The following is a 27,953-nucleotide window of genomic DNA, read 5'->3' on the forward strand; positions in this document are numbered from 1 at the left end:
CACATTGTCTACACGGACTACTGACAATCAAGGTGTCAAACTCACGGTGACTTACTGCTGTAAGACACCTCTCTCATAGTCAAAACCCCTCACATTATTGGATTTTACGTTCCCGATCCAATTCCTTATCCATTCCTCCCTCTATCCGCACCACATACACACACGCACACGCACATGCATACAGGTACAACCGACGATTCACACTACGCCCGAGGCTTGGTCCGTTCCTCCCAAATTTCCATATCCATGGTATTCCGCGCGAGAAACCGGTGCAGGTGCACCGTCTTGGTTTGACCGAATCGCCGGATGCGTCCGATCGCTTGCGTTTCGTACGCGTCGTACTCCGCACGCGACAACGCCAGTAGCGGGTGGACGAAAAGTGCGTGGTTCAGATGCGTCAAGTTCAAGCCCGCGCTCTGCTCGTCGTCCATCTTCAATACCAACACCCGTGGATCGGTCGGGCCCGGGATTTCTTTCTGGAAGACCCGTAACGACGCAATCTGGCGGTGCACCGAACCCGCCACTTCCAACGACGGCACACCGTTCTCCAACAGGACTTGCCGGATCTTCTCCTTGAGGTCGTCGAATTGACAAAAGACAATCATGCGGTCGCCCATCGCAATGATCTCCCGGACTTTCTCCACCAGGACGGTCAACTTGCGGCCGTACCGTCCGCCACTCGAGTCGGCCCGGTGCAACCCCAAATGACGCGACGACACAACGTGGGCGCTGCTCACGCGCGCGCGGCACGACGGGTACTCGACGCACTTTTCCGCCGCCGACTCGACCCGTAAACATCCCAAACAACCAACGTGACCGCACGAACTCAACACCCCGACCTGGTCACTCTCGAGACCCGTGGCGCGACAGTGTCCGCACGTGAACCTGATGCTGGCGTCCTGGAATTTGCGAATCCATTGCACGTACCGGAGACTGCGTACGCGGCCACACAGTTCCTTACCCATAGATCGCACAAGGTGCAGATGATCGCGGAGTTGGATCTTCATTGCAAACAGGCGCTCGGTAAATTTTTCGGCCGCTTCTTTCTTCGATTTCTGCGGGGAGGCACCCCGACGCCTTTTGGGGCTGGATCCTTCCTGTGGATCGTCACCCTCGTCCACGTCGAAAAAAGAGTCGATCCGAGAGGGATCTGCGTGAAAGGCTTCTTCCGCTTGTCGGACAAGTTGCAAGATACAGTCGTGAACTTCGTCGTCGGCCCCGTGCGTTACACTGTCACGCTTCTCAACCTCTCGCAGATACTGTTGCAGAGCACTGGCGACCTCACCCTTTTCTGATCGAGACACGAGGAGCCAATCCGACTGATGCTGGAGAATCCGATGCTGCTGGCGAAAAGCAGATGCAAGGTAGACGACAATGTCCCGTTCCAATTCCTTCTTTTGCGTGTCTCGAAGCTTTATAATGTCGGTAATCGTCTCCAGCGCGGTGGCGGCCTCTGACGACATGTTAAAGTGGCTGCAGCACTTTAGCAAGGCCTCTTCCGCACTCGCCGAATCTTGAAGAATCCGTTGCATGCGATTGTCGCGGTCGCCAGTGCTCTTCCTCTTTGTCTTTTGTGCGTTCTTGTTCATATCCAAACTCTTCAAATGAGTCTCGAGTTCCAAATAAATAGCGCGCTCCACAGGGGGTAGATCTACAAAAATTAAGTGCTCCTCCCACGGAATCTCGTCGTGCTCGGCCTTGTTTTGTCGAACGAACTGGTCCAGAAATGATTGCGCCTGCACGTGACGACGTTCGTGCCATTGCATGGAGTGCATTTCCAGGTACAAAGACAAACTTTCGAGACCGGTCGTTTCTTCGGCGACAACACCTCTACTTCTATTCATCTTGACCCCGGGAAGGCTCTCGTCAATGCCCAGGTGAATGCCCAGAAGAGAAGAAAGGCTCTGAATGTCGTCAAAGTTAGAATGCTTGGGTGTTCCCGAAAGCAACCAACGATACGACGACTTGACGCCAAGTATGAACGACAAAGCCCGATGGCGCTTGTTGTCTTCAAGGTACGTGAATCTGCAATGAAAGAAAACGTCAGAATGACAGTAGCTAGAAAAATAAACCGCACTGCTGAAGACTTACTCGTCAACGACAAGTCGGTTCCAAAAGAATAATTCCAAGGGTGGACAGGACATCTTACGGTAGGAAGCCTTTACCTTTGAAGTGGACAGCCCCCATGGATCACGTTCACGGCCAATTTTGCTGGTCTCGGGCGCCTTCATCTTGGACGATTTGGAGCCATTTTTATAGGCGCTCTTCTTTCCGTCCACACGAAAGTTTTCTTCCGCATTCGCACTTTCGTGACATTCAGCATCCTGACGTATTTCTGAAAAAACCTTGCGCGTGTCACCAATTAAATGTGGCACTCTCACCAAGAGACCCTCGAGGCAGTCATTATACAAGGAATCAAAATGCCGGCCGCCATTCTTGTTCGACGGCAACGCCGACGCGTTCACACCACTAAATTCGGCAAGGTTCAAGAAGTAGGTCTCGTTGCTCAGTATCTGAAAGCTCGCAACGACAATGTCGGCTTTCTGAATGTCTTCCACTGTAATCTTGTTCATTGAAGCCATACTTTTGATCTCAATGACTCTCTTGCTTCTACCCAAGAACTTTTGTACTTCTTCCGGCCATTGTCCTGTTTAGTTGAAAGGTTTAGCAAAATGAGCTAATTGCCAGAAATACAAATTAATCAAACAGATATAAGTCCTTACCCATGAGATGCTCCGGAACGATGATTAGAGTAGCTTTCGTCTGAATCAAGCGGTCACGGTAAGCGGGCGGCGGTTCCGGACAATCGCCATTTATCCTCTGCGAAGAATCAATAAGTCCCAGAGTGATAGCGGTCTTTCCGTAGCCGACCTGAACAAAAGCACATGTAAGAGAAGCTCAAGAGTGCGCTAATGGAGAAAGAAGAAGAAGAACGGTCGAGCTTACCTCGTCAGCGATAATGCCTCCTCTGGCCAATATTGGACGGCGGACACGGCTTTCCGCTCGCCACTCCAAACCTGGCAGTATAGCCTCCGTGACCTCTTCTTCATAATATGGTTCCATCGTACTTTCTTGCTTCAGCATCCATGCCAAAGATCGGAGCTGCTCTTTCCGCAGCATGTACTTCGAGAATGTTGGGGGTTGCTCGGCTTGGACATCACGCTTGTTCGATCGGAAGACTAGTGTCGGAAAGATTGGCTGTCGCTTTTCAACGTGGGCGACAACACGCCATTCAAACGAACACCTTTTCAACGCTTCGTTTATATGCGACCCGACTATCGAATCTCTGGACAAAGAATTTTTTGGGAAGCGACCAAATGCTCGATAGGCTAGGCTGACTGCATTACACGCAATTTGCAGATGGAGAGAATGGGATTTCTTTGTTTCCAGTCGGACGAGCCATGCCTGAGGCCTTTGTTTCACTGCCCGTTCGTACACTGCTGCTTCTTGCCCGTCTTCAATCGGCGAAAACTTTAGCGATTTACCCTTCCAAACATGCCGCCACTTAACGTGTGGCTTTTGGGGTGCGCATCGCTGGCAGCATTCGATCTCTCCGTTGACCTTCTTATTGAGTGGCGTGGTGTCACTGATACCCAGTTCCAGCCACCTTTGACAATTTTCCGAGAAAAGTGAAGGGATCTTGAGACGTGATAAAACGAAAGATAATTGTTGGAAGACATTGCTCGACTTCTGCAAGTTGACCTCCACGAGCCCGCCTGCCATCTGGCATGCCTCTTGAATGTCTTTTGCGTCCGACGATGGAATATCACAGGACAATATCTTAGGTGCTGCCTGCCAGGAGCCCTTGCCAATCCTTAACGTCTTCTGAGTGTCGGCGCAACTTGACATGGTCGTCAAATCTAGACGTGAGCTGCATGGCGGGTTCGCTTCCAGGAAGGCATTTTCCAGTACAATCCATCGTCCAGGGACGAAAGTCTTCACAATTTTGCGATAGAGGGGAGGTGTAACGCCGCTATGAAGAGGATCGAAATCCGCTGCCTTGTCAACAACAAGGAGCGTCTCGCGATACTCGCCGTTGGATGTGCGATGACATGTTGGGGAAAAGATGTAAGTGTCGTCGCCCGGTAGTGACTTCCGACCCGATTCCAAAAAGAAGAATAGATCTGGCTCAGTATCTCGCCTCTTTTCTTTCTTCCGCAAAGAGCCGCAGGCGCCTCCACATTGAGGTAGCGCAGCGTACACGCCGTCAATGACTGCCTTTAAATCAGGAAGGACCGAACTCTCTAAAGTGACTTTCAACCGCGAGAACTGACGTTCTGTTTCAAAGCCACCTTTGAGTCCCAGTCTGTTGCGCCAACTTGGAATTGTATCACCACTACCTTCAACGAGAATAGTACAAGCTATCGTTTCCGGAAGACAAAGCTCCCACGATCCTGTTAGAAGCGTGACAGGAACCGTTGAATCGTTTGGTGCACGAACGCACAGTCTTGCCACCGGGCGAGACAAAATGTCCCGTAGCTCACCCTTTTCCGAAGGTGGCTTCGCAAAAAGTAACCAAGTGATTTTGGACTTTGATATGCGCATCTCCAGCCGTCCTCCATTCCTGGAACCAAAATGCGCCGTCCAAATGTGGGTGCGGGTAATCTCCTTGAAGAGGAATATGGCCCCGGTAGCATCCGACTCGTAGAGAGTAGCCTTGACCGCAACTTTCCATTCCTGCCACAACTTCTTCGAAACAGTATCCAATGGGGACAGAGTGTCAAGATCAAAATTCTGTGCTTGCGCCCTCATTGGCAGCAATTTCAAAAGCTCTTCACGCAGATCGGCTGGATGAACGCGTGGATTGCTGCCTGCGTTCGGCACAAAATGATGCTCTTCATATTTTCGTGGGGGAACGGCATTGCTCTTACTCGAAGTAAAGCCACATTCCTGGCACGTCACTAGCTCTCCCGGCGGCAGAGATTCGTACTTTCCTTCGGTGATGCACTTTTTCGAGGACGACGACGCTGCGCTCAGTAGTTTCGACCAGTCCTCGCGCCCGAGCGAAGACCTCGGTCCAAGCTCGAGTTTTTCCTTAGCGTAGTGTGCAAATTCTAGCGATATAGACGCATCCGAGGGAGCTGTGATGGATCGGGGCACCAGACTTGGTACAACAGCCGACGAGGCCTCGCGCTCGTTGCCACCTCTTAGAATGTCGTGACCGTGCAGCAGGGCACAGAGCATTACTGTACCGACAACCGTTGTACTCATTCCGTTGCCGGCAAAATCCTAAGCACAAAGGTACAGACGTTAACGGTGAAATCGAGCGTGGACCGGCAAAAGGCAACGCACTTCCACCGACGGCTTACCTTTAGATTCGCTTCCGACTCTTTCGTCAGCAGTAGATCTTCGGCGGGGATACCCTGTAGCATCAAAAGCTCCTCACCAACGAGTGGCCCTCCGCGATTTGCCACGTAAAACACTCCAGTTGGTGTGAGACACTGAGATAGACCGAGCTGTAGGAAAAAGAGGAAAGGCCGGTTAGCAACAAGAACGGGAACGAGATACGACTACGAATGCAGCGGAAGACGTAACAACGTACCACACCCATCGTATCCCGGTGAACATTTTGCGACAAATTCCACACCATGGTTTTGTGCGAGCAGTCGATCATGAGTTTTGCCAAGCGTAGTGCATTGATGTCCATCAAGTCGTGGATTCGGTGTACTTGGGCGTTAGTCCACTCGTTCCAACCGAAACTCGGCATGGCCGTATTGCCGGAATCGGACCAGTTGGTCAAAGGTCGCTTATCGCCCAACTCCTCCATGGAGCGCGCTTGCTGATGATTGGTTTCGCACTTGGTCCAGTCCACGGTCCGCGTGCGGCCCTCTCCTTCACCGGCGCTGCTTTCGGCCGTGAGACGAGCTCGGCCGCGTAAAACTCGCGGATCATCGTTGGGCAACATGAAGTCGTCCAACGCCGCCGACGCTGGTCGTTTCAACGATTTGACCGCGGCCGTCCATCGCGCGGGACGGTCAACTACTTTGTTCTTGGTCTGAGCTTTAATCGCGAACAAGTAACCGCGTTTGCGTGTTTGGGGAATGTAGTATTCTTTGGTATCGATACGCAAAAAGGTGGCGGCGTACCCGCGTTCTTCAAACATTTTCACCTTGATTTCCCAGGGAGCTCCACTGACGTTTTCGATAATGACAATGGGAGGTTGCGCCAGGTCAACCCAGTCCATCATTCCGTGGAATGTTTGTCCACTTTCGCCCTTTTGGTCAATGTGTTTCTACAAAGATATCGACAGCAAAAGGACGTTCGTCAGAAACCTACGGTTCCGTACGTTGTATAACGGTGCACATAGTGCACCGCATGGACACAGCCCTCCGTGGACCCACCCGTTGTCTTACACAGCACCGCTCGGCACAAACAACCCATTGGGACTCACCTTTTGGTTGTTCAGATTGGAATAATCGACACAGGACGTTCCGGCCACGAGCACATCGACACAACCGGGTCGGTTGGGGACGTCTCGCAAGGCGCCGTAGGCAGTGTAGGCCTGTGGCTGTCCCAGTTCCCGGATATCCCGAAAGAGGAGAGGCGGACGAAAGTTGCGTTCAATGTAGGCCTGTTTGAATGGTTCAATTTCGCAGGAAAAGACGTGTTCGATGCGCAGGACGTTGGCCACGTCAATGCCGCGCGTCCGCAATTCATCGGCGGCGTGCCGCCGCAAGGCGTGTCGGAGCGAGGTTTGCAACAGATCGAGGGCCAGTACGGGTGCTTCCGTTCCGGAACACATGGTCGCGACGCGCAAGGTGCGGGAGCGGAAGGTTTCCACCAAGGGCCAGAGAACGTGTATGTTGCGGCCGTGGTCCGTGAGATTGGCGACGAGATCGTCGAACATGGCGTGCGGTTGGGCCAGTACGGGCAAGTCGTCCCCTGCCGTGTAGGGTTTCTTGACGAACCGCGATCCGTCGGCCATGGGATTGCCTTCGACAGCGTGGGACGTAGTTGGTGTCTGCGTCTGCGTCCGTGTTGGCGGGACTAGTAACGGGCCGTGTTCCGGGGCGGAGGAGGGGTGGTGTGAGGGGGCATTGGCGACCGAGTCCTTCGCGGTTCGAGCCTTGCGTGGAGCGGGTCGGGCTCCCATGAGGACCGCAAACGCACAGGGCAAGGCGGTGGAACGGGACGACGTCGGGGACGAGCGTCGTGTCGTACTCCGGGACACTGCCGTCCGGGAGCGCTTGGATGGAGGTTCGACGGCCAACTGGGCGTCCAATGCGCGCGGTGGGGACGTCCGAGTTCGTGGGCTGCGTCGCGCGGTCCGGTACGTTTCGTCGTCGGCACTTTCAACGGAGGCTTCGTCGCGGTACGAGGATTGCGTAACGCTGCGTCGGCGGGAAGTCCTCCGTACCTTGGGTAAGCTTGTTGTTGAGGATGTCGTTGTTGTTGAGGAGGTTGACGACGCGGAAGTTGTTGAGATGGAGGTTGACGTAGCCGAGGAGACGAACGTGCGGGGTGAGGTTGCTTGATTGGACGACGGCGTACGGGGACTCGTTCGGGTTGCGAACGTCTTGGTCTTGCCGTTCTCCTTCTCCTTGCCGTTCCGCTGTCGATAGAGGGCAATACCGGTTTGTACTTCGTCCCAATCCAACTCTTCCACGTCCGAATCGGGGTACGACTTGGTGGGATCCGCCGGATAGTAAACCTTCCAGAGTGCACTGGTATGTGTGTCGGTGTTGCTGTTGGTGTGGGTATTGGTGCTGTGTGCGGACTGGGAGACGATGCGTCCGCGGTAGACTTCGTCCAATTCGACAAAGTACTTGTCGATCCATTCACCGACGAACGCGTCCTGGTCGCTGCGATCCTCGTTGGACGGCGACGCCATGGTTCGAGTCGCCGCGGGAGGCATCCTACCCACTCACCAAACACCCCACACCGAGAGTAACAAGGAATCAGCTGTAACAGCGAGTAACGTACAAACCAACAGACGAATGTACGAATGTGCGAACCAACAAACCAACAAGCAGAAAAACCAACCAACTGTAACTTTATATCGTCGTTGTAGCAACACTTGGGGGGGGGGGGAACCAAAGTGTGTCGATACGGAATCCGCTCGTCCCCTCATGTCACGCCCACCGACGGCGGTCCTTGCTACCACCGACCGGCCGACGCGCCTTGTGCGCGCCAGGCGAACATTCAACCGACACTTCGAGGGATTGGATTGGCGGTCGCCATTCACGCGCTCGAAAAAATCCAGTCTCCCAGTGCCGTGTGGATGGCAGGCGTGTGTGGAAACCCTCACCAATCGTTCTTCCATCAAACTCACTTACCCGTCGTGAACTCGTTCGTTTTTCTATTGACTGTGAGGGCAAAGTCTATGCTAGCTAGACTCTAGGGATTATATCCATTTTAATACCCACACTTCTGGAGCTAAAACCACTTTACAGTTAGCTGCTCATCTCTCTCATCCATGCACTCATCGTTTACTCCTAGTTAGTTAGCTAGCTAGCTAGCTACGGACTCGACCGGGGACTCGTCCCCCGATTTTCCATGCCCGATGACGACGGGGTGATGCCGCTGGGGATCCCGACCCGCCGCCGGAAACACGCGGGGCGCCCCGCGCAGTTGCTCCCACTCGGTCGCGTTGTACCGGGGTGCTACCAACTTGGCGTGGTGTTGCGTCACGGGATACGTCGCCATTTGACACTGCTGCTGCACAAAGGTACTCGTGTCGGCCAAAAACGTCACCTTCCCCGAGACGACACCCGGCAACGCGCAATCGTGCCGACGACCCAATCCCGGCAATCGATCCGATAACGCCCGGCAAAGCTCCCCGTACCGCTCGCCCAGTGCCGCCGCGTTCGCGTACGTGGGCAATTCCGATACGGCCATGGCGTACACCAGCAAACGTTCCGGAATCTCCAGGCCTTCCCAACGGGGAGCCGTCAACGTACGGATTTCCGCCAAGATGCCCAACGGCTTTTTCGATACGAGTTCCTTCACCCGCTGGTACAATGTCCACCCATCGTCCCGCAACAAATCCACACTCACAAATATTGGTGCGTCCGCAGGAATCTCCGTCGCATGGTCCGGACCGTAGTGTGTGACGCCACCCGTCCGGTCGCTGTACACCTCGCCTTGCGAATTGGCGTACCGCAGTACAGAATCGTTCGCAATCCCGCTCGCCTCCAAGACTTTGACCATTTTGCGCTCGAACGCTCCCACGTCCGCGTGGAACGTGGGATTGGCTTCTTGGTAGCAAGCTGCCGCGTCTTGACGCTCGTCCGAACCGAGATGAATATAGGGACTGCTGCTGAAAATGGAACGCAACTCGTAGATCAACGAGTACACGGTGGGTGGTAAGAACGGGTTCGTCACGTCAATCGACGCGTCACCAATTTCACACAGACGGTTTGGACAATTCGCTAGATAGCCCGACTCGTACCAACCAGCACTTCCTGTCGTCATGCTGATTTCGGGGATCATTTGGATTCCCACCGCACTCGCTTTAGCAACGGTACCCATCAAGTCACTCCTAGTGTATACCTTGATCTCCTTCGTTGCTAGTAACGAATGGCCTACAGTATGCGGTAGACTACTCGGAGCAAACGTGAAGCCCTTGTTGCTGACCAAACGCAGCTGGGCTATGTTGAAACCCAATTTTGCAACGGTGTCGGTCAAAATCGTTCCCAACCGATCCGCTGGAACCAGGGATCTGGTCGTATCCAACATAACGCCACAATGAGGAATTAAATGTCGCTGGAGGGCCTGGAGATCGTCTGGCAACGTTGGATGCTGGCCCACTCGCGTGTGTGTGTGCGCAGGAAATCCAAATACGTTCCAAAAGTAGCTGTTCGCCTGCGTGGCGACCCGGTCGCTAGAGCGGGGTCGCATTGCCTTGGTTACCTCAGTCGTCGTCATGCGTTCACAGATGTGCGCCTTCCAAACTACCCAACCGTCACCCCATTTCTTTTTGTACTCCGGGGTAGGGATGATCGGGCCACCGTTGGTTTCGCAAATTGCCTGGCTATATCCTAACTGGTCGCAGAAAACTTGGTATTGATCAAGCACCATTTTCTCATGGTCTTGGTCCTTCATCGTCTTTGGTAGAGTTTCGTTTCGGGCACCCAACGCAACAGCCAACAAACGTCCCAAAATATTGCGATCGTACCACCAAGTCGTCGACAACTCAAAGGTGCCGGCAATAATGGCGGTTGGAACTGCCTCGGGCTGGTAATCATTTACATAAAACCGTCGGGTATTCTGCCAAACTTCGTACGCATTTTGATCCTGGTTTGTATCAAAATACAAACGGTTCGAAATGAAAAAAGGTCCCGCAGCCTTGTGCCGTTCTCCCGGATACGACTCCCAAAATTGTTCCACACCGCCAGCGCGTTCCAAATTAGCCTGCCCGGTCATTTCCCAACGAACCACTTGCTTTTCGGGGTAGCCTACATCGGCAATGATTTCTTTAAGAACAACTTCGAAAGCCGTGTAATTAAAGACGGGACTGCGAACTTCGTTAAAACAGGGGCCGGCCATCTGGTAGAGAAAAAAAAGTTTAGAAACGCCTTATACCTTCCGACAACGCACAGAAAAGTTCCACACGGAAAACAAACGTACGTTGACTTCATCCCCACCCAAATGTAGAAAGGGCGGATCATCAAAAATGTCGACGACTTCCTTCAAGATACTCGTCAAGATAGGTTTGAGATCGTGATGGGTTACATTTAGTGGCAATCCGTAGCCTCTTTGGCAGATGAATTCGGGACAGTGCACGACTAGGTGAGGAATACCGGCCCAGGCACCGGCGTGTCCGGGAACGTTGACTTCGGGCATGATGCTTACTCCTTTGGATTTCGCGTAAGCGGTCAAGTCACGCAATTCGCTGGCCGTCCAAACTTGCTGGTGTGGGTTGTTGACGGCGGCGGGATAAGCGAGCTCGGGATGAGAATCCAATAGAACGTTGAAGGCTTGGTCGTCCGTAAGACGCAAGTGAATCAAATTATAGCGCAAATCAGAAAGGCGATCAACGGCTCGTTTCATCCAGTCCATTGGAAAGAAATGACGCCCCCCGTCAATCAGTACACCCAAATATGGTACAGCGGCCGTGAAGTTCAACGGCTTCGAGGGTTTGTTGAAATCTGGATTTTGCAAGGGATCATCCAGAATGTCATAAGGTCGCTTTTCGGGTGGCGGAGCAACCTCAATTTGCGGTTCCACCTCAGGCGGTGATGCAGCCCTGGCCACTTTGGGTCGAGAGATTCTGTGCTTGAGGCGAACTCTTCGGTCGTCGACGAATTTTTGCACTGTTTCTCTGTGTGCCTTTTGGACTTCATGGTCCTCATCCACTGGCGATTCCACCTTTTCGGGAGCCTCGTGGTCAGTCTTGTGCTTGCGGATGCCTTCCTGAGCAGGACCATGTTCGTTTCGTTTCGTCGTCTTTTGGTCCTGCTGCGTAAGAAGATCATCTTTCTTCTCTGAATCGGGCCGGGTCTTTTGCTCGTCTTCATGGTCATTCTCTCGAGATTCGTGTTCCCGACTGCTTTCGTTCAATCGCCGCTCTGATTGTTTCTGTTCTTCCGGCACAACTACGTGCAACTGCTCTCTCGGGAAAGAATCGGTCCTTAGATTGGATGGATTAGGTCCCTTTGCGTGGCTCTTGTGCTGCTGTCGTTGCTGCTTTTCTTGAGTGGAATACAACGAAGTCGACAGCACAAATTGAGTTGTCACGAGACCGGTCAAGGCGACGGACAACGTAATAGCGAGGACCAGTTGATACCGACCGACGGCAGCTTTTCTCCGGGGAGCCACACCACGTCGTGCGCGCAAGGAAGATTGCATGCTGTGAATAAAGATGCTCACGAGGGGCTCTTGCCGGTATTTTACTACAAAGAAACGGAGCGCGGCACCAACGGGAGGCAAGAGATGAAAGTAGCGTGCCAGAACAAAAACGCCACCGCTGCGCACCGGAAATTGTCTGTCTGTGAGCGATTGCTTGGGGTTTGTTGGCTACGGATACATCCACTGCTTGCTCCACCAGGAAGTTTTTCCAGTATATCGCTAATTGACTGGTCACCTTTGGCAAAGGATGTCGAGCTTACAGTTAATGACATGCTCCGATGTTTATCCAATATAATAAGTATCGGACAAACAACGAGGTATACGAGAACAATAAAATGTCGTTGGGAATGCTACCTACAATGAAGCAACGAGTCCTATCGCTGGTTCGGTCTGCGTTTCAAAGCCGTTTTCTAACAAAGCTACCGTAACGGACTTCAAAAAAGTCTCAAGGTTAGATAGGGGAAAAAGACCAGACTTTCCCCCCCAATGAGAACATGGAATTGATAGGGTGACACTTTCGACATACTTGTAGGATGCAAATCTTGAATTCAAAAGTGAAGACTTAAAATAAATTGGATTGAGAGTTTACCGGTTCTGGTTGGTTCGATGAATGTTAGTCGCGATCGCAAAGTTAAATCGTATTTTCAAAATAAAATGGAAACTCCAAGATGACACTGGTAGAAAGAAGAGTACGTCTGAAGCGTTTACAAGCTACAGCAGTATTTCGCAACAGCGTTTTACTTCGGCTCACCCATGCTTAGATTCCAGCGTCTCCTTACCGGAACGATGCTTCGGCATTCTCACGAAACGCACACTTGACATTGGATGATTGGCTGACGAATAATTCGAACCCCGCCGGCACGGACTTACACAAGAATGTCATCGAAGAACACTTTCGTCGATTTCACGCTCTTCTTTGTGGTTCCTCGCGAAGAAAACCCACTTCGGTGTCAGAGCAGTCGGCGGAGGAATCGTGACGCAGAGACGACACCACCGAATTCGATTCCCAAGCAGAACTATCTGCATTCCGTACAGCTCAGTCGACGAGAACGAAGTGTAAATTCCTACAGGTTTGGAGACTGTGTTGATACTCACAATTTGGATCTGTACCTACCACAAATTTTAGTTTTGGATCAAATAAAGAGTTGCAGAATTACTACTCCCTTTTTCGATCCGTAACAATGGCCTCCTACGTTAACCGCAACCTTTCCCAAATGAACGAAGCCATCAACCAGCTCGATTGGAACAAAAACGCCAAACGCGCAGTCCAACGTACATCCCCCTGGGTCGCACTTTTCGGTTTGGGTTTGGTCGGCGGAATGGCGGCGGCATCTAGCCTTACGACGGCAGTCGCCAAGGAACATTTCAAACCCGGCTTAGAGAAAGAATTTGGCACGGCCGACGGATATTTTCCGTCCGCCACTCCGGGAGCGTCCCTGTCTAAACCGCCGGCGAATCGTAATGTCGTGGTCGGCAAGCACTATGATGCGATTGGAGATCGCCTCCGCAACACCAAAACGCGTCGGGGACGGATCCGTGGTGACACTGTGGTGGCGGAATAGATTTTTGGGTTTCCTTCTTGTACATACCATGCTTACACGTTTACCGGTAGAACAGTTTTCACATTAACCTCTGCGTGGTCATTGGGTTCATAATAAAAACATTCTTACTCTTACCCCGTTTTAAAAATGATGATGCCTGCGTCTCAGGGTTTAGTAGGTAGCCGAGTTGAAAGTTGCATCTACTTCGCACACTCCTTTTGTATTCTGCTGACGAGATGGTACTGTCTTCCAGGTCAGCGCAGCGTTCTTCGGATCGTCTTGCAGACATTCGGCTCGGATAGTTGGTTAGTTCGTTTGGTGATATGTATCACCATGGGTCGAGGGAAGCGTCGGGAAGTATCCTGGACGTTCATCGAAGGATCCGACAGTGATCGAATTCTATGCGAATCTATAAAATATCAACCCCCAGGACTGACATCATAATTCTGCTCCGCCACGAATTTTCAGCTACCACAGTCAGTCGTACACTTCCACGTAAAATTGCCCACTCGTCACCTCCACCATGTCCCAAGAATCGGTGCACAAAATGTCGAATCAGGCCAAGAACGTTGTGCAAAAGACACCAGCGGCCACAAAGCTGTTTCTGGGCGCCGCCGTTGCCGCCGGTGGATACGTGGCCTACCGCGCCATGGGCCCCCAACAAGCGAAACCGTCCGGAGACAATATAGAAGCAAAATCAGGGACGGCGGACGGGAACTTTCCGACGGCCACGCCCGATGCACGTCTTTCCAATCCACCCGGCACCAAGAATTGAACGTTTGATTCGGTCGGGTCCATCATTCTAGGAAGGGTCCTTGATAAGGATAGAGAGTCAAATCCCGGCGCTGCTCACTATTTGCGCTCGAGTGGGGTCGGATTCCCCCCTTGTTCTGTACTCGTGTATAAATTAAAAAGCGACGCCAATGCACTTCATTGACTGTGAATGTTGCGATCGAGGTTTCCTATAACTGTGCTATTTTCCTTGTTGCACCAAGACGTAATTTGGTTCCTAGATTCATCAAACTCTGCTCCGGTATGTCTTTTGGTCGCTTCCGTGTCGAAGGTCGACGCTTACCAAGTATAGAAAAGGAAAGGCACAACGGTACTGCGGCAGGTGGACACGGCCGATTTCCAAATTTTTTGGCCGAATGCCAAAGTCTGTTGTTTCACGAAACGTGACTTTCCAGAACCCGGAATTTCCCCATTTTTGTGCGTCAGAATTGTTTTCTCCGACCATGGCGTGACGGAGGTTGTTGCGAAGAACCTTTATTAGACCGGCAGCGATTCACCGTCAGTGATCGACCTTATCCTATTGTTTATGTAAGACTACTGTCCCTACTTTGTTCGTCGCTAGTAGTTGTCGACGGGGACAAATCCTCTTTGTATTTGACTGGCTGATATACAAACATCTACAGCTATAGCTAGCTAGCTATCCTGCCTGCAGTGTCAGAGGTCCTTGCTGGAAGCCTATTCTCTCGATTATGCCACTGGTCGCAGTCACGGGCTGGAGTCTGTTGATTGTAATTATGTCCTCGGTTTGTCTATTGCATGTGCCGCGCCTGGTCGTAAGCTTTCGGTCAGTCCCTCGGCGCGTCGTTCGCGATACACGTACCACGCGAGCCCTGAGCAGTAGCAGTAGTAGTAACAGCAACACCAACCGCTACACTAGCGAGGACAACCGCGTGAAAGGCAAGCTCTTGGTACTGGGAGGGACGGGATTTTTGGGACAGACGGTATGCAAGCGCGCGATTGTCGAAGGTTACGACGTTACCAGTTTGTCGCGCCGTGGTTTGCCGCCGGTGACGGCCAGCGACAAGACCGTATCGTCCTCGTCGTCAGCCTCCTCCTCCATCATGAACATGGCTTCTTCCATCAAGATTGACTACCGCCAAGGCGACGCGCGTCAAAAGGAAGCCATTGAGGCAATTCTCAACGAAGGCGGCTACGTGGGAGTGATCCACACGATTGGACTCCTCTTTGACGAGACCTCCGGGATGGGATCCTACAATCGCTTCGTTTCCGGCTCGGGTTCCTTGCCCGACGCCGATTCGACTTACGACACCATCACCCGACTCACTGCCTTTCACGCCATTGACGCAGCGTCTGAATACGCCGCTCGAGTTGCCCTGCCGACACCGCTCCCCTTTGTCTTTACGTCCGCCGCCGAAGCCGGATGGCCCGACGTCACGGGTGGTAATCTCATTGAAAACAAACTGGCACCCGACTTTTTGAAACGATACCTTCGGGCCAAACGGCAGGTCGAAGCCAAACTATTGGACCCGTCGACGGCGCTGCTACGCCCCATAATCCCCCGCCCCTCTTTGATCTACAGTATGGATCGACCCACCAGCTTTCCTCCGGTCGGCGCCTTCTTTATCGGCAACGCTCTCGGATTGCCCTTTGTGGATCGACCCGTCACCGTACAAGCCCTGGCGTCCGCCATGGTGCGGGCCATTGGACGACCCGAAGTCCGCGGCATTCTAAGGTATCCACAAATTGACCAACTCAACGAATGACGCAACATTATCGATGCCAAACCGGTATAGTGTGGGTGGGGAGCCGTTGACCTACTCTACTAACGAACTCACTCGCTACCTCGACGACATTTCGTTCTTCTCATGACCTACGATCGGCGCACAAATAAATTCTTACAGTTAGTAGCGTTGTTTGGCTTGCGCAATACACTTTTTACGCCACGCTGCAGTGTCGATGGGATGCGTTAATTCCGAAGCCGTTTCGTCCGGTTTCCAAATCTTGACGGTCTTGTCGGTTTCGCCGGTAATTAGCCGACTCCCCGTCGCATCGAAACAGCACGCCATGACACCGTTTTCCGCTTCCAGCGATCCGGGTTGAACCACACTCCGTGTTTGTTGGAAGCCGTAACCCGTTTTGTAATCCCAAAAATGCAAGGATCCGTCGTCCCCACCGGATACCAGGACTCCATCGTCATTAACGGCTAGTGCATTCACTACGGCCTTGTGACCCGTCATTGTTTGCAGAAACCGACCATCCTTACTCTGCCACCGCTTCAATCCGTCGGCGGCGCCACTAACAAAGGTCTTTTCGAACGACGGAGCCGCCAAAGCCCGCACCGACTTTTGGTGATGCGTCAGCGTGGTCATACACTTGCCGGCGACCAAATCCCACAATTTGACGGTACAATCGTGCGAACCGGTAATGATTTGTGGATTAGTGGATTGGGTCAGTACGGAAGCGACGGTGTGTTCGTGTCCCGCCAGGGTGTGGATCTGCGTCTTGGTCCGCATGTCCCAAACGCGAGCCACAGCATCGCGTCCCCCCGTCACGAGAACGTCCAACGTTGGATGCAACGCCAAGCAAAAGACTCCCGACAAGTGACCGTGATAATGTCGAATTACCTGGTTTGTTTCCAGATCCCAACATTTCACCGTCTTGTCCTCGGCACAACTGAACAAGTAGGGATGTTTGGGACTAAATTCGAGTCCCCGGACGGGGGAAATGTGTCCCGTCAAAGTGAGTTGCAAGGCATCCGAGGCTCCGACACTGGCTTTGGGGAAGTTCCAGATCTTGATAACGCGATCCGCGGCACCGGTGGCGAACAAACGATTTTCCGGATCCATGGCGATGCAGCGCACCCAACCCAAGTGCGAGGACAGGACGGTCGATAGTTTCCACGGAGCATGCCATTGCGGAGTCGGAATCGTGGTAGAAGACGCGGTGTCTTGACGACGCACGAGAATTCCTCCCGAAGATGACGGCGGGAGTCGTGCATTGTCGTCGTAATTCTCGGTGGCACTGGCTTTGCCGCCGTCGAACGGTACCAAGTTGTTCCGCGCTTCGGTGACCGTCTCCCCCAAAGCGGCGTCCGTTTTCGGCGACGCAACGACGAGCGATTGACTTTGTTGGTTGGATCCGGTATGCTTACTGCCAGCAGTCTTGTTCGTACCCGACACGCCGGTACGTTGACGCCGACGCCGCTGCACCGCCGCCTCGGACAGCGTCGGATCGACGGCCGAAGCCACACCAAATTGGGAACGCACGTTGCTCGTCGGATGCTGAAACAAAAGTCTCGCGCGCTTTAACGACGAATGCGCAGCCTCGGCGGCAAGAGAAAATGAATCTGCCATTTCTGCTACTTGATGTCCACTCTAGAGGTAGCACTCGAGATTGCTAGCTAGCCAGGGAGGGATCGGAAACAATGGAAACGGTTTGGGATGTGTCTTTTGTAGACACGTTCCTCATGGTGACGGACGAGCGGCGGCTCGACGATTTCCAAACGTCGTTCCAGAATCGTACTACGTGCAGACTCTGTAGTACAGCTGACGAACTATGAAGCTCGACGGAATCGTCCTAACAGTGAAGTAGAGAGCTCCTCTTTACTGTCCATGTATTTTCTAGGGTAGAGAGCTAGAAACAAAGCCACCGGTAACGAACAGTAATATAAAAGGATTCAACTATGCAAGTTAGACTTCTGCCCGCTACGGTGAAGAATTCGAGCTTTCGCCTCGTCGGCAAAACGTACAGCAGTCGGGGATTGGACAGACAATACCCACGCTGCCGCGTGCCTCGCAGTCCGTAACGAACAAATTTAGTTCGAGAGCGCGTAGAGCACAGATTTCTTCCGGAGCGCGTCCGGTCAAATTGTTTTTGTCAATATTAAGATTCTCAAGCTTGGTCATCAGACCAATCTCCGACGGAATCGTCCCTTCGATCAAGGTATCCTGAAGTGACAGTCTAGTCATGTTAACCAGGTGACCAATTTCGGTCGGAATAGTCCCCGTGAGGTCGTTGCCGTTGAGCGCTAGCCACGACAACTGGGTCATGTAGCCAAACTCGGTCATGATGGTTCCACGAAAGTTATTTCCGCCCATTTCGAGACGATGCAGGTTGGTCATGGCTTGTCCAAACTCGGTCGGGAAGTCACCTCCCAATCCGGTATGGGCAAATCGCCACTCATGCAGATTAGAAAGGTTGGTGAGATCAATCGGCAGAGGTCCCTTCATTAGATTCTGGGACAGCAAAAAGGTTTCCAAGTTACTCATACGCCCAAATTCACTAGGCATTGGCCCCGAGAATCGATTGTCCTCGATTACAAGGTATTTCATGTTCGTTAGCTGACCCATTTCGGTAGGGAGTCTAAGCCAGAACTCGTTGAAGCCAATGTCCAACTGTTCCAGCGTACTGACTTGGCCGATTTCGGAGACGAGAGTACCAGCGAACAGGTTGTTACCGGCCGACAAAATTTTCAGTTTCTTTGCGTTGGCGACTTCACTAGGGATGGACCCACGCATTTGATTCGCGTAGAGGAACAGGTTTTCCAGATTCCTCATCGAAAACAGCTCCGGCGGGATAGTCCCAGTCATATGGTTACGAGTGATAGAAAGCGTATTCAAACCGTTGAGACGGACCATCTCGGTGGGAAAGGAACCTCTGAAGAGGACAAATAGGGGTTAGAACATGCCAAAATCACTTGACTGTGAGATTGGAAAAAGCTCGAGAACAAAAGTCGGAAACGTACTTGACATTGTTGGTATCGACAGCAAAACTATTGACCTGGAAACGGCTGTTACACTGAAGTCCAAGCCAAATGCACTCACTGTCGTCTGATAACCAAAGGTTGTTCAGATCCCAGTTGGTTCCATTCATTTGGAAATATGAGAGGGAAAGGACAAAGCGCTGGAAGAGATCTCCGGCGTCACGTGTGTTTCCACTCGAGAGCCATATCAGCGCCTGGTTTGCGGGGTCGCAAGACGAAGGGTCTCCGGTATACATTCCTTCATAAATTTCTTGATTAATATCTTCGGTCACCTGACTTTGAAGTGTAGCCACGTCGTCAGGAATGATGTCGATGCGTGTACCACACTTGCATTGTTGTGCAACATGCGGAAAAACATTGACGCCAAAATAGCAATCCTCTGTGTAAGGATCCATTGGTGTTGTCGTTATTCCTTCATATGGTTTAAAAATTGTAAAATCATCGTCAGGGGCAACGCCGTCGTCTTCCTCCTCATCTGGTGGGTCATCACTGTCGTCACGCGTAATTCCAAACGCAATACCTCCGATCAACAGCAGGAGCAGCAAAAGTAGCAGGCAACACAGCAGCAACCAGCACCATTGACGTCGCCGGCGATGGTTAACAGGGGCTTCGTCATGCTTCTTCTTGCGGCGGCGAAACCTCCTAGTGCGTCGACGTCTCGTCGTCGTGACAATCTCATCTTCTTCCATCGGCGGACATGGACCTCTACCGTCATCGCCGTACATTACACCAATCGCCCTATCCATGTCTCGGTCGTCCGGTGCCGGGCTATCTCTGTACGAAGTAGGAATATGGTCGACCATGAATATGCCTTCATCCTCACTATCCTCATCGTCGGATTCAAAAGGGGAATCCGTGTATCGGTGCTGGACGTTTTCTTCTTCGTTTTCACCATCGCCATAGGGCGAATCGGAGTAGTGGTGCCCTTCAACTTCATGCTCGTATGACGAGTCTTCCTTTTCAGACCCTTCGTCATTGACATTCTCCTTGCTGAATCCAACAGAGCGGTCTTGGTATGAATCACTGTCGATATTCGGACCTATATGATGGCTCTCGGTGTCATCGAATGCTGGTTCGACTCCAGCTTCTCTCACTCCGTGAGTTATTGGTTCTTCCTCCTCTTTGCACGGGAGGTCCAACAAATCAAAGTCGGTAGACACCATTGGCCTGTTGTCTTCGACCACCCTGTTCAAGGGGCTGTTAATTATATCAACGGGCTCTTCTTGGGATGAAATCCCATCGGACAAGACACTTTGGCCCGTGGTGTTCATCGTCGTCGCTTCTAAAATGTTGTGGATTCATTTTTACACTTGATAGGCCTACCAAAGGTCCAAGAGACATAATGACCTTTCAAGTATGTCCAAACAAGTTATTTGGGTGGGTTTTCTCTATTGACTGTGTAACTGAAATAGGTAAGGCTATTTCGACTGTTATTGACGTACAGTAACAAAGCACAAACCTTAATCTGTTAACTAAATGACTCTGGATGGTCATACAGATGCTACAAAACTATCAGTGGTTCTTAAAAAGTATATCCCTAGTTGTAAATCGGTAAATGACATAGGAGGTTTCAAAAAAGAGTGCGTACCAGATGGAACACAAATACTCATGACATCAGATACTGCTTGTTTGATTGTTGCCCCCAATGTAATTACATGAGTCTTGTAGTTGCGGGTTTGTCAGGAAATGGCTTTAAAAGGCTGCCGGGTCTTCGCAAATGATGGCAGACTATGCAATGGGCTAGGATTTGGAGCCCTGGGGAGGCGCCTTTTGTTCACTGCGGCATTTCGGCATTTGCCAGTTGAAGCCAGTGCCATTTGTTGAAAGGAGAAAATGAAGTGAAAGAAAGGCAATTGTGCATTTTATTTCTTGAGCAATTAGTGTACGACAAGAAGGTTTCCTAGGAGATCCAGAAACGCCTACTTTTCTGCCTTGCGCTTCAAGCATACAAGTGCCACAGACCGAAGTACAACAAATATAGCCACAAGTGCCAACCAATACCACCATATGTCATCCGAGTCTGAGCCAGCAATATCTAAAATGTTTTGGCAGTTGGTATTTGCTTGTTCGGAGCCGCAGTCTTGATTGAACTCATAGTCCATGACCAAATTCACGGCGTAGCTCAGTGGCATAATGTATTGGAGCCAGCGTAGCCAAACAGGCTGGATATAGGGAGAGAGAAAAAAAGCATCAGACTAAACAAATGATGCACCATTTGAGAAGCGTCTCTTTATAGTACTCACACTGAAAAGATATCAATTTGTAATGGGGTCAGTGAAGTCTTTTCTCTGCTTTTGTGGAAATTTGGAGGTTCTGTCTTTCAAAGCGCTTGAAACTTACATGAGATCTGGAGCAATAAAGAAACCGGCAAACATAATCTGTGGAACCAGAGTTATGGGTAAGAACTCGACAGCAATCTTAGGATCCTCCACAGTCGAACCAATAACCATGGCCAATGCGGTACTGGACATTGCCAAAGTGTATAGAGTGATGAAATACAAACCAAAGTCGAGGCTGAGCGCCATCATAAAGTAACTCAAGATTGCCTGTTGAGGTCGTCAAAGGTTTGTGTAAGTGATCCAAGCAAAGCGCAGTTGAGAGGTGTCACAACCATAAAGCCGTTGCTTACCAATACTACCATTTGAATCGCTGTCAAAATTGCTTCCAGCAGAAGCCTTGATAAGAAGTACGAAACAACGGAATAGTGATTTGTGGCGTACTCTCTCAAGAAGACAGGACGTTCCTCTGGAAAGACAATCAGAGTTGGCATGGCCGAACCAAACATGGCAAGCATACAAGCCGTGACAAGACCACCAAAAATGCTTTGCACCTCCTGGAAAAATTAAAAAGTTTCGTTGAGATGATTACTTTTCTTACAGGTTGTCGCACTGTCACGTGAATGCTTTCTTACCACCAGATCCTCAAGGTTTCCGTCGCCTACTTGCCAAAAGATAAATCCAGTTAACACGGTCATGAATCCGGTCAGGGCGAGGCGCGCCCCCAAAATCGTTTTAACTCTCACAAGGCTCTGAAAATCACGTTGCACCAAGTATTTCACCTGTATCCAGGCCCCCACATGTCTATTGTGTTCATTTTTTGTATCGTATTCCAAAACGGATCGTTCAGAACTAGAATCAGCCTCTTTTCTTTCGGAGAAGAAGCCTGCCTCTTTGAGTTCTTTTTCTGGAATGGTTTGGGCCACAATCATCACGTAGTCCGCAGGGTTGTACTTTGGTGGAAGAGGGTGTCCACGAGACTCAAAGTAGTCCGTCATGTTTTCAACATCACCCTGGTACATGACTTGCCCCTTATTCATGAGAATCATGCGATCAAACATGTCGAAGATGTCTGACTGAGGCTGATGGATAGTAAAGAGAACGCTGGCTCCTGCTCTAGCCACCTTGTCCAAAACCTGAACAAGCTGTAATGCAGAAAAGCTATCAAGTCCAGATGTTGGCTCGTCTAGGAATACGATAGATGGTTGCGTCACAAGCTCGACTCCGACGCTGGTGCGCTTACGCTCGCCCCCGGATATACCCTTCGCCAGCGTTCCTCCGATGATCGTATCGGCACAACCTTGGAGACCAAGCTCCGTTAGCATACGGTCCGTCAATGTATGCAATTGTTCGTCCATGTAGCTTTTGGGCAAGCGTAACTTGGCAGAAAAGAAAATGGCTTCCCTAGGCGTGGCTGAAATGCAAAGGGTGTCGTCTTGCTCTACAAAGGCAATGTGCTGACGAACTGACACATCAGTCGGGTTGACGGACTTGCCGTCCAGCTTAACATCAGCAGTGACTTTCAACCGCCCAAGGTTTCGGGCCCTCCCCGACAGGACGTTCAATAGGGAAGTTTTCCCTGACCCAGAGGGTCCCATAATTGCTGTCGTTTCGTTGCCAGCTTCGCCCCAAACATTTTGTAAAATTTTCTTTTCCGGGCTCTTGCCTTTCGCCACCTAAAAAAAACAAAGCCGGAAAGAGAAGAGTTAACGACCATTTTACCTGGGAGGCGAGAGCGTATGGAGTGACTACGTACCAACGTCATGTTAACGTTACTCCATTTCAGGCTCTTCCCTTGTCGACTTTGGAATGGTCCTGACATTTCGTTCTTGTCGAGGATTTTGTTCACCGCAGTAGATCCCGTATCCATTTCGCTTCCTGAAGGCTGTAATGCTGTGTTTGTTGTCGTACAGGAATGGCAGTTTCACTTTTTATGACAGTGAGAGGAACAGGGTTCTCGCAATACTTGCGCTCCGTTCACAGTCAGTGGTTTGCGAAATGTGAAGCCGAATGAATTAATTGGAAAAGAAAGCTTCGCATTTTCACCGAAGCGGCTCTTGACATTACAAGAATGGCCGGTTCGCATTTTCCCGGTACTCACATTTGGATTTCGCCGCATCCCTTCAACGGCGTATTACGCTATTTAAAATTTAAATTAACTGTAAGCTACATGGATTTGCCTATGAAAAAAAAGGCTTTTGCAAAAACCAGATGATTCTAGCTTTAGAGCAGACAATGCGGCACTCACCATTTGTTTGTATACACAAACCTTCCTTCTCAAAAGATTGGCAATCCTTCTACGTTAACAGAGAGTGGCACAGGTCCGGCTGTAAATTCAATGTGTTTGTCCATTGCATAGGATATCTTGTGGTGGGTGGCAAATTCTTCTCCCAATTCTTAGTCCAGTTCCAAAGAGAGTTCCTTCATGTCCGTTCTACGGGAAGCTTCTGGCTATCAGTCGAGTCCATCCAGTGTCGTGAATCAAACCACATTTCAACTTTGGTTTGCGTTAAATATCTCGTTGTAGGATCAATCATCTCTTTCAAGTCGTGGCTTTAGAAAGCTTACAAAGCGTACCGAATTTTTGACTACTCGCAACCGAAACCTCTCTACATGCCCAATGCTCTCACCAGAATGCTGAAACGGATATCCTCTACCGTCACTGTTTGGGGCGGCCGTAGTCGACTGCACTCTAACTTCAAAGTCGTCCCCGATAAAATCCAGACAGCCAAACCTGTCACTTTTGTCGCGATAGGAGCCGGCAAAGATGCTTGGAATATTTACAAAGCCATCAACCGGGTGAATGCGTCCCAATCTCAAGTGCATCTTGTCTAACGTCATGCGGGCAAATGGAAATAATCGAAGACCGCCTCCGTAGAAGGGAGACGTCCCAGCCGCTAAAATGCCTGTCGTTCCTTCGTATAGTTTGGCTTCGCCACAGGGTCGGACCATGTCCCCACGACGATGGTCTACCCATACACAGTCGGGATCGTTACTTGTTAGCTCGACTCGAATATTGTGCTCCCCCCTTACCAAACACTTTGGCAAAGTTTTGACAACTAGAGCGACGCAGTACCCTGCCACTGAGCCCAGAAAATCACGCAAAATACCCGTTTTGTGTGACCAGGCTTTGATGTTCTTGAAATCATTCAGCATGAGTGAATCAAACCCGACTCCCGCAAAGAAGCACAGGTCTCCCCGTGGTGTTGGAACTTGGCCGTCCACGGGATGCGTAACTTCCATCATGGGCATCTCCACTACTTCAAAATCGTTGCTCTTCGGTAAAGTTCCCTGACCAACACGGCGCAGTGCATTCATGATGTGTTCGAGTCGTTTACGCTTCCGTCGTTTAGTGCCCCGTGCCAATCCACGCGAAAGGCGACACCCTATCACGGAACCGACCCCGTTGCCGGTACCGAGGGGAATGTATCCAATGAGTGGTAGTTTGCCCATAGCTTCGTCCACGTCTCCACCAATACTGTCGCAAAGATAGTTAATCATACTCGCTAGAGTGCCATCACCGCCAACGGGGACGACGAGCTTGTAGCTTTGCAAGTTTTGGACAATGTGGTCGGCTGCTTGCTTCGCTTCGACTTCGGTCGTCGTACAAAAGACGTGGGAGGTTCCAAAAATAGAGGCCGCGAGCGGTTCCAGATCCTTCGTGACGGACCGAGCATTTGTGTTGAGAATAATAGCAGTCGTGCCATCGCTAACATTTGTGGAAGCCTCGCCGTTTGTGTAAGGTTGAACTAGGGATGGGCCGATCCTGGGATTGGAGTTAATGTCGAGTCCGCTTCGTTCCGGACGGAACGAGGGGCTTTGTGGCTGCACACTGAAGCCATTCGCGACCACGCATTGTATCAGACACAACAACAAAAGCCGTCGATGTGGCATGGCGGGTCCGTCTCTAGATCAAATTTCTCTCGTGTCGATCTGATCGTGTTTGTTGCAGGCATTCGTATCCGCTCCCACAGAAAATTGTTCTACCATCAAAAATACAAACGAAATTTTGTGGCCGTGAAACAAGCGCCTCCCGCGAACGATAGAATGCCCTTCGTCTGCACTGCGTCTGTCCTTCGCAACCGGAGAAGAAGCGTACGTACACTTATGGATGTTACTATCCAATCTTTCCTCTTACGTGGCGTAGAATACGGAATGCGGAGTGTTTCGATGAACGGTATGATCAATGCTGATGGTATATATATTAACAGTCAAGCCTAATTGCCTTTGCATTTAAGACTTACAATCATGCGTAATTAATGAAAAATTATTTCAAACATTTGATCACTATTATCTTGCTTAAGGAGATAGAATTCAACGAAACTATAAAAACCTTCCCATCTTTTTGAACTGAAGGACATGAAAACAAATTGTTAGCAAAAGTCATTAACACTGTTTTTCCGAAAAGAGTCACTGAAATTGTTGAGAAGCAAACAATTCACTGGAAAGTCGGTGTTTTCTCGAAAGGCGAAGTCGATCGGTATTCTTCCACAGATCTCCAAAGCTCGCACACTTGGCAGCTAGTCAGGCTAGCTACACGAACACTCAAGATATAACGGTCTTGAATATGTCTTGAATGTGTTTGTCGCGCAATCCCTACAATACACATGTTCATTGATTCCAATTATCGCTAAATGTTGAGCCACTGGTTCTTCCCACTGTGAAAAGTTGTTAACGCATCCAAACTACCAAAAACTGCTGTTTCCTTTACTTAAAAATAGTCCAGCCAGTCATGTCGGAACTATCCAGTGGCAATCCAAAATTGTATGCACGTCGCTCTCTCGACTACAGGCGATCAAGAAATTTCTCTAGGAATTTTCCTTCCCATGTGTAGCCGGTGAGCTGAACAGCAGTACGCCGGAAATATTCTGCGTTTCCTACCCGATTGGATTCAACCTTTGAGGAAAACGTCACGCGGAAGTGTCGTCGGACGAGGAGCTATGATGCCACGGTGTGGGCAGCTCATGAGATTGAACTTGTGGAAAGACTGTAGAATGAGCCCGCAACAGAAAAGTTGAACAAAAGTGCATAAACTTGTATTGTGCTAAACTTATTGATTGTGTAATATAAAGTCGCGTATACTGCTCATGTTCCATAGCCAAGGGCGGACCAAGGTATTCTTCCATGAGGCACCAGGCATTTGGTGGTACTGAAAGGTTTCTCCGTCGCAAAGTGAAACATGTTTCCTTATCCCAAAATCGCTGCTTAAGCAGCTCGTGGACCATCTGTGCACATGTCGACAGGGGGTTCCATGGCAGTCGGAAGCACCACGGGCTTTCGCCAGCACGGGAGACTAGCGTGGCGCAGAAAGACCGTGGAATCGTTTTGCGACTGTTCGAAGAATTCTTGCTTGGGAGATGAAGCCTCGATGTGTTTGCGTAGGATGTTGGTAGATTCGATCATCATTCCAGGGAACATGGTCGTGACATTTTTCCTATGGACAACAAATGAGTTGCGTCGCGTAGGCCGCCTTCGAGCTTCCGACTCGAAAGGTTGAGGGCTTTCTGCAGCTGAAAGAGCTCCCGCATCCTGTGCCAATTTGCTGGCATATTCCAGCATGGCTGCCATCTGGGCGTGTCGGCGCTCTCTGAAGGACGAACTACTTTTGCCTGTTGGGTCGTTTGTACCGGCACAGCAGGTGTCCAAAGACGCAGAATTTTGGTTATGGCGTATCAAAGGAGGTGGCATGGTGCTTGCTTCCGAAGTTTTCTGCTTCTTGTGGTTTAGATCCACAGATTCATCTCCGTAATAGTCTTCGTATGAGAGTTCACGTTTGCTGTCGTTCAAGCTATCATCGACATGGAGAGCATCAAGCGTGGACTCTACGCCGGTAACGTAAGCTTGGACGGGTTGTTCCGATGGTAGACTTTCCAACACGATGCTCATTGACGTTTCCATTATTGCAGTTCTCGTTGTTGGACGATAGCTGAAGCCAGTCGAAGTTGCTTTTTGCTTGCTTTGCGAAACAATAAGGTCTATCGTGTTTCACGAGCAACGAGTTTTCAGTTTGTAAACAGAGATCTCGAACCGGCCCGACCACTCTGGTTCATTAGTTTGAGGCTTGTTTGGTGGTGATCGGGCGTGAGTAGTAAAGTTGCTTGTTACATAGGCCTGGAAAATTGAACGAACAGGCACATGCCTTTTCCCTGGAAATACGATCCAACGGATAGTTCTATTTAGTCAACTGTTCGGCAGAAGTTCCCTTTAGGCTTGCTCGCGCCCGTCGACAGTCCTTAACGAAACCGTGAATTCGGACAGGCAACATGTCGGTAGAAGTATACCCAACGGAAATTCAGAAATCCTAATTAAACAAGGATTGAACGGTGTATGATAGACTATTGCGCCTAATACTGTTAGGGAATCAGACAAATCATATCCGTTCGAGTCTCGCTCTTTCATTCTTCTTTTCTCCGCGTACCAAGCGTTCTAATTTTCTCACGTACGTTGGACAATTGGGTGAAATGAATCACATGTATCGGCTTAAGAGATTTGACTTGAGTCTGCGCGCCCAAAGAACCTGGTGAAGGATGGTAGCGAACATTCAACAATAGCCTCTGCATTTTCCTGATAATCCTGGCTTTCCTGAAAAAATTCACGAGACATTCGACAGCAATACTCCGATGCCTCTCCAACTCCTCTACTCTTGACTGTGAGTACTCGCTTTCCAAACTATCTACTACAGACAAACGGCAAGACGAGGAAGCGCTCGCCTTTACCCATCCCACACTTCATGATTGCAAGCAACATTTCCAATAGCCTTCAAAAACCTCTAAACTTCAATTTTTGACTTTGGCTGCTAGTTTACTGCTGGAGGCACTAGAAAAGGAAAAG

The 27,953-nt window shown here is 50.5% G+C and overlaps 11 protein-coding genes across 11 annotated transcripts; 2 read left to right on the forward strand and 9 right to left on the reverse strand.

Annotated features, from left to right (window-relative positions):
* Positions 1 to 73: 73 nt before the first annotated feature.
* PHATRDRAFT_45071 (predicted protein) lies at positions 74 to 3,063 on the reverse strand (the record flags this gene model as incomplete). The annotated part of the gene is made up of 5 exons (XM_002179327.1): positions 74 to 846; positions 928 to 2,025; positions 2,092 to 2,647; positions 2,724 to 2,871; positions 2,947 to 3,063. The coding sequence occupies 5 exons, from the start codon at positions 3,061 to 3,063 to the stop codon at positions 204 to 206; spliced, it is 2,562 nt and encodes an 853-aa protein (XP_002179363.1). The 3' UTR covers positions 74 to 203.
* A 984-nt stretch (positions 3,064 to 4,047) lies between these two features.
* Positions 4,048 to 7,831, reverse strand: PHATRDRAFT_45072 (predicted protein; the record flags this gene model as incomplete). Its single annotated transcript, XM_002179328.1, has 5 exons — positions 4,048 to 4,689; positions 4,872 to 5,229; positions 5,310 to 5,456; positions 5,543 to 6,232; positions 6,392 to 7,831. 5 exons carry the CDS (start codon positions 7,829 to 7,831, stop codon positions 4,481 to 4,483), a joined length of 2,844 nt encoding a protein of 947 aa, XP_002179364.1. The 3' UTR covers positions 4,048 to 4,480.
* A 573-nt stretch (positions 7,832 to 8,404) lies between these two features.
* On the reverse strand, positions 8,405 to 11,860 carry PHATRDRAFT_45073 (predicted protein). Its single transcript, XM_002179329.1, has 2 exons — positions 10,570 to 11,860; positions 8,405 to 10,488 (listed from the first exon to the last, which is right to left on the reverse strand). Exons 1-2 carry the CDS (start codon positions 11,788 to 11,790, stop codon positions 8,452 to 8,454), a joined length of 3,258 nt encoding a protein of 1,085 aa, XP_002179365.1. The 5' UTR covers positions 11,791 to 11,860; the 3' UTR covers positions 8,405 to 8,451.
* A 799-nt stretch (positions 11,861 to 12,659) lies between these two features.
* Positions 12,660 to 13,417, forward strand: PHATRDRAFT_45074 (predicted protein). The gene has a single exon (XM_002179104.1). The coding sequence runs from the start codon at positions 12,972 to 12,974 to the stop codon at positions 13,350 to 13,352; it is 381 nt and encodes a 126-aa protein (XP_002179140.1). The 5' UTR covers positions 12,660 to 12,971; the 3' UTR covers positions 13,353 to 13,417.
* Positions 13,418 to 14,857: 1,440 nt separating this feature from the next.
* Positions 14,858 to 15,847, forward strand: PHATRDRAFT_34681 (predicted protein; the record flags this gene model as incomplete). Its single annotated transcript, XM_002179105.1, has 1 exon — positions 14,858 to 15,847. One exon carries the CDS (start codon positions 14,858 to 14,860, stop codon positions 15,845 to 15,847), a length of 990 nt encoding a protein of 329 aa, XP_002179141.1.
* Positions 15,848 to 16,036: 189 nt separating this feature from the next.
* On the reverse strand, positions 16,037 to 17,008 carry PHATRDRAFT_11593 (predicted protein; the record flags this gene model as incomplete). The annotated part of the gene is made up of 1 exon (XM_002179330.1): positions 16,037 to 17,008. A coding segment is annotated over one exon (972 nt), but the record flags the coding sequence as incomplete, so codon positions are not given.
* A 36-nt stretch (positions 17,009 to 17,044) lies between these two features.
* PHATRDRAFT_34683 (predicted protein) lies at positions 17,045 to 17,437 on the reverse strand (the record flags this gene model as incomplete). Its single annotated transcript, XM_002179331.1, has 1 exon — positions 17,045 to 17,437. A coding segment is annotated over one exon (393 nt), but the record flags the coding sequence as incomplete, so codon positions are not given.
* A 495-nt stretch (positions 17,438 to 17,932) lies between these two features.
* Positions 17,933 to 18,721, reverse strand: PHATRDRAFT_11793 (predicted protein; the record flags this gene model as incomplete). The annotated part of the gene is made up of 1 exon (XM_002179332.1): positions 17,933 to 18,721. A coding segment is annotated over one exon (789 nt), but the record flags the coding sequence as incomplete, so codon positions are not given.
* Positions 18,722 to 20,765: 2,044 nt separating this feature from the next.
* On the reverse strand, positions 20,766 to 22,992 carry PHATRDRAFT_34685 (predicted protein; the record flags this gene model as incomplete). Its single annotated transcript, XM_002179333.1, has 6 exons — positions 20,766 to 21,008; position 21,090; positions 21,187 to 21,392; positions 21,476 to 21,679; positions 21,758 to 22,798; positions 22,879 to 22,992. 6 exons carry the CDS (start codon positions 22,990 to 22,992, stop codon positions 20,766 to 20,768), a joined length of 1,809 nt encoding a protein of 602 aa, XP_002179369.1.
* A 659-nt stretch (positions 22,993 to 23,651) lies between these two features.
* PHATRDRAFT_45079 (predicted protein) lies at positions 23,652 to 25,118 on the reverse strand (the record flags this gene model as incomplete). The annotated part of the gene is made up of 1 exon (XM_002179334.1): positions 23,652 to 25,118. The coding sequence occupies exon 1, from the start codon at positions 25,014 to 25,016 to the stop codon at positions 23,652 to 23,654; it is 1,365 nt and encodes a 454-aa protein (XP_002179370.1). The 5' UTR covers positions 25,017 to 25,118.
* A 1,055-nt stretch (positions 25,119 to 26,173) lies between these two features.
* On the reverse strand, positions 26,174 to 27,020 carry PHATRDRAFT_45080 (predicted protein; the record flags this gene model as incomplete). Its single annotated transcript, XM_002179335.1, has 1 exon — positions 26,174 to 27,020. The coding sequence occupies one exon, from the start codon at positions 27,018 to 27,020 to the stop codon at positions 26,328 to 26,330; it is 693 nt and encodes a 230-aa protein (XP_002179371.1). The 3' UTR covers positions 26,174 to 26,327.
* Positions 27,021 to 27,953: the final 933 nt, after the last annotated feature.

The sequence above is a fragment of the Phaeodactylum tricornutum genome, chromosome 6, assembly GCF_000150955.2.
Source record: "Phaeodactylum tricornutum CCAP 1055/1 chromosome 6, whole genome shotgun sequence".
Classification (NCBI taxonomy): domain Eukaryota; phylum Bacillariophyta; class Bacillariophyceae; order Surirellales; family Neidiaceae; genus Phaeodactylum; species Phaeodactylum tricornutum.